Source organism: Arachis duranensis, chromosome 4, assembly GCF_000817695.3.
Source record: "Arachis duranensis cultivar V14167 chromosome 4, aradu.V14167.gnm2.J7QH, whole genome shotgun sequence".
NCBI lineage: Eukaryota > Viridiplantae > Streptophyta > Magnoliopsida > Fabales > Fabaceae > Arachis > Arachis duranensis.
Genome location: NC_029775.3, coordinates 16,454,424 through 16,463,843, shown reverse-complemented (window position 1 = coordinate 16,463,843; position 9,420 = coordinate 16,454,424). Strand labels below are relative to the sequence as shown.

Here is a 9,420-nt window from a genome sequence, read left to right as displayed (position 1 = left end):
TTAATAAATTTTGGAAAATAAATAATTTAGAATAATTATAAATTAATATTTTATTATTTTAAATTAATGTTTTTAATGTGATAATTAATTTATTAAAAATGTGATTGAAAAAAAGAAAAGTTATTGACTAGTTACCATTTAAGTTTAGCGCTTGTAACTGCCAAAGTATTTCTAGATCAATAGCATGTAACAGAGAGTACATTTACTGTCCAAAATCTAAACTGCACATTCGTGCAAATGGAGATTCTCAAACTCATTACCATTAATTCACTCTCTTTTGCTTTCTTCTTCTTATACTTATTCTCTTGTTTTAAATTTACATCTTCAGGTAGTTATTACTTTCGGTTCTCCTGTAATAACAAATTTAATTTTTGGTATACTATTCTACTATTTCTATTCATTTTCTTTTTGTCACAGATAGAGCGGAATTGCCCATTCTTGTGTTCAGTTGGTGGGATGATAAGAATACCTTCCATGCCGGTGAGACTGCAGCCATAAAGGTGAAAGTTCTTGAGCGTGCTGATATGATTGATAAAAAATGTTTCAAACCTATTGTAAGTGTTAATGGGAAAGAAGGGAACAGTTCTTATGTGTCTACTGTGTTGTTGAGTTTCAAAGGTAAACCCAGTGATGATTGGAAGATCTATTTCACTCCCATAAAGGTTGGAGTGTTCAATGTATTCATCAAAGATGACCATTATCAAGTCTATGACTCATCCTTGCATTTTCAAGTTGAGCCAGGTTTAGTACAATGGTCTTTAATATTGTGTATTCTTAGGTTGGGTTTGAAACTTTGTTGTTACATGTTCTTCAATGTGAATTGGCGTAGAAATGTTAAAAGGTGTTGAGGACATGATTGACATTTTAAAAATTTGTGCACATAATTTTTGACACTAAAATATATTGTTGTGATTGAAGGGAATATGTACCCTTCTGTGTGTGTTGCATCATGGAATGGCATGAAACATGAGTACGAAGCTGGTGCAAAAGCTACCATCACGGTACTCCTCAAAGATGCATTTGGGAACAGTATCTCTAATAACAAGACAACTCAGGTGTCTTATTTGCTTGACTTTAAGTTGTTTGCGCTATATGAAAATAATGGTTCTATTGCTAGTATGCCAGACATATCCAATATTGGATGGAACGAGTTTGATTATGTTATCATTGAGTTTGTTGTTATTAAAGCTGGAAAATTCTCACTGTACATAGAAGGAGGGAATCAAACCTTGAATGGCTCTCCATTACCATTGAAAGTGAATTCAGGTAGTTGTAATTAAATATCAATAAACAATTATATTAGTAGTTATATTTACTTTTAATTTTGCAATAAATATCACTTTTTCTCCTATTTTGTACTACCAGGACCTGTAGATGTTTCTAAATGTGTTGCCAAATGGAACATTGATTCACATGCATGGCAATTGTCTTCTAAGATGGAAATCTTCATTCATCAATTAGATCAGTATGGGAATCTAGTTTCAGGGTTGTATCCTTTCGATGCAGAAGTCGTCCAAAGAGATACAAACTTGTCAATACCAATATCAGATCAACATTTTGAAGAAGTGGAAGCTGGAATTCAATTATTTTCATTTGGAAATTGGGAACCGGGAAAGTTCCTCTTAACACTATATGATGCCAAGCATAACAAAAGCATTTCCAATATGCCATATGCTTATTCTGTTTTTGTAGGTAAAATTTTATCCAGATTCCAAAGTATTATATTTTGATTTTTTTTTTTTGCATGATTATTTTTCAATTTTAATGTAGTTCTGATTTTGTGTTCTTGTTCTTTGAATAGGTTATTGTGATGGAATAAAAAGTATTGTTAATGGATCTGGTTTGAATGATTCAGTAGCCGGCATAAAGCAAGAATTCTCTGTTTATTTGAATGATGTTTATGAATATCCTTCTCCTGTTGAAGTAGACATAGTTGAAGTACAAATTCTAAAAGAAAATGACTCGTATAGTGTTTCTCCATTCATTTATCCCATCCTAACTAAAAACGGTATGATCAACCTTCTATTTCATCATTTTTTTCTTCTAAAATCTAATTTTGATTAACTCTCATACATGGTTTTGGTATCAGGTACTGTGTCAATTTCAAGAGTGCAACAATATGGTTTTATCAGTGAGATGAATGTTGCCCCTTCCCCTTCAATGGACCTTAATAACAATGTATGAAATATAAGCTAAGTGTTATTGTACTCATTTCTTTTTCTCATACCGAATTGTTTATAGCTTCCTTGTTTGTGGTAAATAATTAGTTGGATTTCTAATGTCATTTTACCCTGATTTCAGATTAACAGGAGTGAAAGCTCTATAGCTATGAGTGCCTTCCATGTAGATTACACACCTGAGAAAAGTGGTTTTTATGATATACATGTATATTGTGGAAATGTCTTATTGAATAAGGGTCATACACTCAGAAAAGAAGTAAAAGCAGGTAAAGAATTAGTTTGCATTTTTGCATTTGACCAAAAGAAAAGATTTCAACTTTAACATATAAGAATGTTCAGCTAGGAAAGATCAATTGTTTCTGTAGAAAGAAATGGTTTCTACTTTATACTGCTTGATTTTGGTGCAGGTGAAGTTAATGTTTCCTTGTCAAATGTGGTCAAGTTTTCTTCTAAGGTGGCAAAGATGTCAGAAAATGAAATACAAGTGCAGCTTATGGATTCATTTTCAAACCCTGTTCTTGCACAACAATCAAGGTTGAAGTTGGAGACTACTTCAGCTAACAAATCTCTTTTTCAAACTTTATACATTAAGGATAACAAGGATGGTTCATACAATTGTAGCTACATGGCTAAAGATGTTGGAACTTATGAGATTTGTGCTTCCTTTGATGGCAAGAATATTCTGCCATGTCCCTTCAGTATCAATGTGTATAGCAGTAAGTTCAAATTGCATTCTTCTTATGATGTGCTTGTTTTTTTTTTAAGTGATTTTAATTTATAACTCAATTTATTTTATATAGTACAGTAGTTGATCCTTGAAAAGCTGAAATGTTTATTACTAATTATATTCTATAAAATTTATATGAAGATGTAAAACTGATTTTTCATGTCACAGGTGAGTATTTTCCCAAAGCCAACAATGATATAGTATCTGTTTGGGAGGATCAATCAATTGCCATTGATGCTTTAGCAAATGATTACTTTGCTGGTGATAATGCAACTATAGTTCAATTCTCAAAAGTAAGATCATTAATTAGAGAAGATCCTTAATTAGTTATCAATTACATTAGTTTACAATAAAAGGATTCATTTTCTTCTACCATTTTAAGTATCCTTAGCTTTGACTTGTCTACAGAATCAATCAAATTAAAACCTCAATAATTGGTTACTGAAAGAGTTTATTATTTTTTCAGCCAGACCATGGTTCACTTCTACAGAATGGAAGGATGTTTCGTTATACTCCATATAAATATTATTATGGAAATGATTCATTTTGGTACACAATATCTGATGTGAATGAAAACCTTGCTAATGCTTATGTAAACATATCTGTTCTCAATGTTCCACCACAATTTGCTTCTGTTCCAAGTGAACTACAAGCAACAGAAGATTTGATATGTCCTAGTTTTGGGTAAGCATATGAAAAAAAATGTCTTATTAATATAATTTTTACACTTTTTTTTCCCTATGTGATCTTATTGTGTGCCTTCTTGCAGTGGCTTCTCTGGGTTTGAGATAGCATATTCAAATCCAATAGAGAATATTTCAGTTAATTTGAGTGCACAATTTGGAAGTATACTTTTGTTTCCTATGGTGATGCAATTTGGACAAGCAATGTGGAATGAACTTACCATAAATTCAGGGAATGAAACTGCAAGCAGTTTGCAACTACAAGGCACTGTGGAAGTAATTAATTATGCTCTTCACTCAATTCAGTATCTGGGGTGTGTTTTCTTATACATACTTTTATCAGTTTGTATTTTCTACTACTAAGAAAATTAATTGCATTTTAACCTCCTAAACTTTTTGTTATTATTATTAACTTCAGTGTTTCTTTCTTCAGAAATGAGAACTTTTATGGTGGAGATATTATTCAGGTTTCTGCTAAGAATAAGAATGGAATGAATTCATTGGGTGTTCCCATTTTCATTGACCCTGTCAATGATCCTCCATATATTAGAGTTCCCAACTTCATTGTATTGAAGAGTAATGAAGATGAGACCCTTATTTTTGACAAAGAGAAAGATAAGTTCAACTTTTCCATTGGAGATCCTGATCTTCCTAATTTCCCTGGTATGATTTGGAAGCTCTATTAATGTCTTATATCATTATTAATTAAGATAACTAGTCTCTATGAGAATTTTTTTGCTTTACATAAATTATGAATTATATAAGATTTAACCTTAAATTCATTATTCAAATTTGCTGATGGATCATATATATCAGGAGGTCAAAGTAATTTTATGTTGACTTTCTCTATGGAAGTAAATGATGGTTTATTAGTAACAAATCTTCCATCTAACTTGATCAACACAACTGAAGTGAAGCACAAGGATAGTTATCAATGGCAGCCTCTTCAGACATATGTTACAATCTCAAAGCATTTCATGGTCAAAGCTACTGGAATCAGATTTCAGGGCACAGTCAACGACTGCAATGGTGTTATGGAGCAACTGTTTTTTCATGTGAGTTGTGTTTCTTTTTAAACTTGAAGTTGGAGCACTAATCACGCTCTTCAATATAAATTTAAAGACTACACAAAAGTTTATGACTAGTAGCAGATGCACTATTATTTGTTCCTTTAATATAACAAATACTAAGATTTATTAAGTATAGTTAATATCCAAGAGTATTATATTAAGTATAAATTTAAACTAAAATAGAATCTTAAGAGTATTGTAAAGATATAAAATCTTAATCAATTTGGGTTGGTCGAATGAGTAACTCAACCATCTGCTTTATTAAATATTGGGGTTCAAATCTCGTAGTAATCCATTGACCAGTGATAAACTCTTAAATGGAATTTAGATTCATGGTAGATTAATCCTTGATATGTCGAGTTGGAACAATGTGAGGTGTGAGCAATTCAAAAACCTAGAGGTCATGAGTTCGAGTCTCACTCCTAATTTTGGAGGAAAAAAAAAAAACTTGTTAGTAAATTGTGTGTAATTTGTTGTTATTTTGAACAGGGTGGTGAGCATGGAGGTGTTTTGACATTGACATTGAATGACATGGGAAACCATGGATGTTATCCTAATTGTGCAGAGGGAATGTCAATGCCTTTATATACTGAGGCTATGGTTATTTTAATGAGAAAGCAACTAATGAGTTCATTTGTTGCTCACAGTAAGTACCAAAATCAGTTGATACATAAGAAACCGAAGCATAATGGTATTTTAGATTTTGTTTATATGAATGAGTCAACAAGATATTTCTTCTCTTTTTGTGGATACAGGCTTAGGATCAATCATTGTCATTGAATTTGTTGTCATGTTCTCACTGGGAGTGCTGCTTTTATACTTCACATGCAAATGTGCAATTCTCCTTTTACATGAAAGAAGAAATCGTCACAAAAGGTAAAACTATTTTGATCAACTATAATTTGCTTACAGATTAGAGAAATTGATTAATATTTTTCTTAAATTATCAACTAGCAGCATGGTGGCAAGTCAACAATTGAAATCCAGCATGCCTCAAACTCAACATTTAAGCATTTTGTAGTGCATTTGTTACAGGTAGTTAATCAAAATAAACACTATTAGTAACTGATTCTATGAGTTGTTGAATATATTATATATATATATATATATCTTCAATACATACTCCCCCACCCTAACAGTAAGGTTGGTGTGAATTGGACTTTGGAGTGTCCAAATATTAATTAAATAATATAAAATGCAAACCAACAACGCAGCAACAACAACGGCACGCAACAGTAACTTCTGAAAACGACCTGCTCATCGCACACACCATTCGGAATTCAGCACTTTTCCACCTAATCCTATTATTCTATAAAAAAAATTTTAAGTATATGCTCATATGATGGTGTTTCAGTCATTTTTAATCGTTAATTTTAATTATAAAAAATATAATATATATATATATAATTATGATCATAGTTAAAATTTATTAAAATACTAATGTACCAGTATATTTAAAAATTTTTCTATTCTATAACTATTTTTAAATTTTTAAAACATTGCAATCATGTATTTCTGTTCATAACTTTTTATATCTTTTTCATTTTTTTAATATTTGTCATAGTAATAATAATAATAAAGCAAGAAAAAGTAAACATTTTTCTTTAGTGTATATAAAAACTTTTGTTTTTCTTTCCAAACTATTAGTAGTTAAAATACCGGTAGAAGAATCTGTATTAAGTATTAACTATTAAACAAAGTATCAAAAGAAGGCCACAACTAAGGACTTTTTTTTTTTTACAGAAAAAAAATAAGTGCTCAAATTATTTAATATTTATTGAAGAATCTGATTTTTATACCCTAAAATCTAAAAATTAGATTTTATTTTTACACTTTAAATTAAACCGTTTTAAATTTGAGATTAATATCCTAATAATCTACAGTAAAAAAAACTCTACTTTTGAATTAAATATCAACAATAAAAAGTGCACCACTAACATGCAATGTTACCAGGTTTCACAATTTTTTTTTTCTTGCATTTGGCACATGATTGTTATAGCCGTTCACTAATTTGGACTTTTCTGCGAAATAGACTTGTCTTTGAGTCTTTCTCGCTCCACTTATATCTGCTATTGTTTATATCTTTACTTTTACGGCAAAGTTTTTTCAACCAAAAAGTTCAACTCAATAAAATTATTAGCTAGACAAAAAGATATTATTTTTTAATTATCTCTAGGTCATCAATAATTAAAATAATCAAAATTAGTCCAATCTTTATAGTTTTTAATCAATTTGTTGATAACTTCTGCAATACGTACCTACTTCTTAATCTCTGAATATTCTATTATTCTTTTTCAGTCAACTATTCTAAATTTATAATAAAAAATCAATCAACTACTTATGCCGTTGCTTTTTTACAGGAGTATTTATTCAATTCTTAAAGTATTACTTAATTGTTTTTACAATAGATCATAATTTATTATAGACAAACAACCAAGCACACCACACTTGCTAAGTAAACTCACAACCAAAGAACAAATGGTAATCATTCTTAGTAAATTTTTTTACATAAAACACAAAAATTATCAGTTTTATCAATAATGTCGAATCTACTCAATCTATCCTTCGTATTGACCCTGCCAATCAGGGACGGATTCAGGAATATAACTATGGAGAGCCAATAATACATATAATATTAAAAAAATATGTAAAAAAAATTATATGATGTAAGGTGTATTACAAAAATATACCGATAAAGAATTATTTTAAAGTACAAAAAATATGTGTACTTTTTACTAACGAAATGGCCGATTTTTTGTATCATAAAATTCATTGATAATAGAATTTGTGTCAAATCTTTCAGTAATTTTTTTCTCAATGTAATTAAAAGACAATTAGCAAGGAATTCATCTTTTATTTTGTTTCTAAGTTATTCTTCACAATATTCGTAACTGAAAAAGATCTCTCAGTTGTAGCAGTTGAAATAGAGAGAATTAATACCAAACGAATCAAGAAGGACAGTCACAAGAAGAAAAAGAATCCACTTTATAGGATTTAAAAAATTTTATTTAATTAAAAAATATTAGTAATAATATCTTTTTAAGATTTTTTTAATATTGTTACTTATTTTATATATTAGAGATTATTAATATTTTGGTTGGATGGGACTTTTATTTATACTAGACTAAATACTAAATATATTTTTTAAAAAATTAAATCACACTTAATAACTTATTATTATTATTATTAAAAAAAAGCTGGGAGCGAGGCCTCCACTCGCAACCCCCCCTCCTTGTGTCTGTCCCTGCTGCCAACTAACATAAACTAAGTGAATAACTCAACTTTTGGTGGTACTAACCCCTTCCAAATAGAACTAGTAAAGCTATAACTTGTAATGTCCTCCGGAATAGTTTCAACCTGCAAAACCTGCACAAATGAGTTAGTAGAATAAATGCCTGACCTATCAAATTTTCACACTATTCTATCCTCTCTCTTAGATGCTAATTTGACAGATAGTAGCACCCCATGAAGTTGGTTCACTAATTCCAACTTCTATTAGAATAATTTTCTTTTTCATTGAAAATTTCATATCCACTATAACCCATTCCAAAACCCACAATCTCCTATTATAGATCCACTTTAGTTTGAAACCGAGAAAAGCTGTATAAACAGTCCTTCAGCACACCACAGGACAACCAATTATCCTCCCAGAATCGAATTCTTTCATCCTGACCTCCAAAGCCAGCCCTCTAACCATCTTATCTTTCTCCTGCTGCTCTTTTATCTGCAAGCGATAGATATCCCTCCATGGACCTCCTCTTTTAGGTACAAGCTGACAAGAGATTAGGACATTTAGATTTAAGTCATTGCAAGATCACACAATCTTCTTCCATGATGAGCAATCTTCTTTCGAAAATCGCCACCACCATTTGAATAACAGCGCTGTATTTCGAATCACTGCATCACCCACCCCCTAATCATTTTGGAGCTTGCACAATTTCACACTTCACCAAAGCTATCCCCTACTTGCCATCCTCTCTACTTCACAGGAACCTCCTCTGCAAAGCGATCAACTTGTCTACTACTGCTCTGGGTATCTTATATAAGTTAAGGTAGTAAACTGGCAGACTATTCAGCACATATTTGATAAGGATCACCTTACCAGCTTTATTAAGCACTTTGCCTTTTCACAAATTGAGTTTGTCTTCCACTTTGCCAAGTATTGATTTTCATGTCTTGACTAATCTCAGATTCGTTCTCAAAGAAATACCAAGGTATTTGATTGGTAACGAAGCCTCTTTACACCCCAGAACTTTACACATCCTTTGGAACCACTCTTGCTTGCAATTCAACCGGAATCAAGCTAGATTATAGAAATTAATATTCAATCTAGACATCAACTCAAAGCACCACAGAAGCCGCTTATAGTTTTTGACAATCTCCTTTTTCTGTGGGAAAAAAATTATGATGTCGTTCGCGAATTGTAAGTGTGACAACTCAATATTATTCTTACCAACCAACATAGGAGCAATTCTTCCATGTCTTACTGTTTCTCCTACCATCTTATAAACAACAAGAACAAATAGAAACAGAGAAAGAGGATCACCTTGTCTTGAGCCCCGTTCCATCTTAAAAGATTTAGAAGGTAAACCATTTATCAGAACCAACATTGACGCCGTACAAACACATTCTTTGATCCATCCTCTCCATCTTTGTCCAAAACCCATCTTCTGAAGTACAATATCCACAAAGGTTCATTTTACTCTATCATAAGCTTTTTGGAAATCCAGCTTAATAATCGTTGATTTCTTCTTACTCGC

General features: G+C 31.1%; 1 protein-coding gene across 1 annotated transcript; it reads left to right on the top strand.

The window, feature by feature from the left end:
* Nucleotides 1-220: 220 nt before the first annotated feature.
* On the top strand, nucleotides 221-5,756 carry LOC107483562 (protein GAMETE EXPRESSED 2). Its single transcript, XM_021140147.2, has 16 exons — nucleotides 221-328; nucleotides 418-741; nucleotides 919-1,266; nucleotides 1,366-1,692; nucleotides 1,802-2,008; nucleotides 2,090-2,178; nucleotides 2,302-2,446; nucleotides 2,588-2,896; nucleotides 3,076-3,200; nucleotides 3,374-3,591; nucleotides 3,677-3,904; nucleotides 4,024-4,253; nucleotides 4,407-4,645; nucleotides 5,150-5,306; nucleotides 5,416-5,536; nucleotides 5,618-5,756. Exons 1-16 carry the CDS (start codon nucleotides 238-240, stop codon nucleotides 5,679-5,681), a joined length of 3,222 nt encoding a protein of 1,073 aa, XP_020995806.1. The 5' UTR covers nucleotides 221-237; the 3' UTR covers nucleotides 5,682-5,756.
* Nucleotides 5,757-9,420: the final 3,664 nt, after the last annotated feature.

Coding starts and splice junctions, on each gene's coding strand:
- LOC107483562 (XM_021140147.2), top strand. CDS start 238: ATGGAGATTCTCAAACTCATTACCATTAATTCACTCTCTTTTGCTTTC. Junction 742..918: donor GCATTTTCAAGTTGAGCCAG/GTTTAGTACAAT, acceptor TTGTGATTGAAG/GGAATATGTACCCTTCTGTG. Junction 5,307..5,415: donor GAGTTCATTTGTTGCTCACA/GTAAGTACCAAA, acceptor TTGTGGATACAG/GCTTAGGATCAATCATTGTC.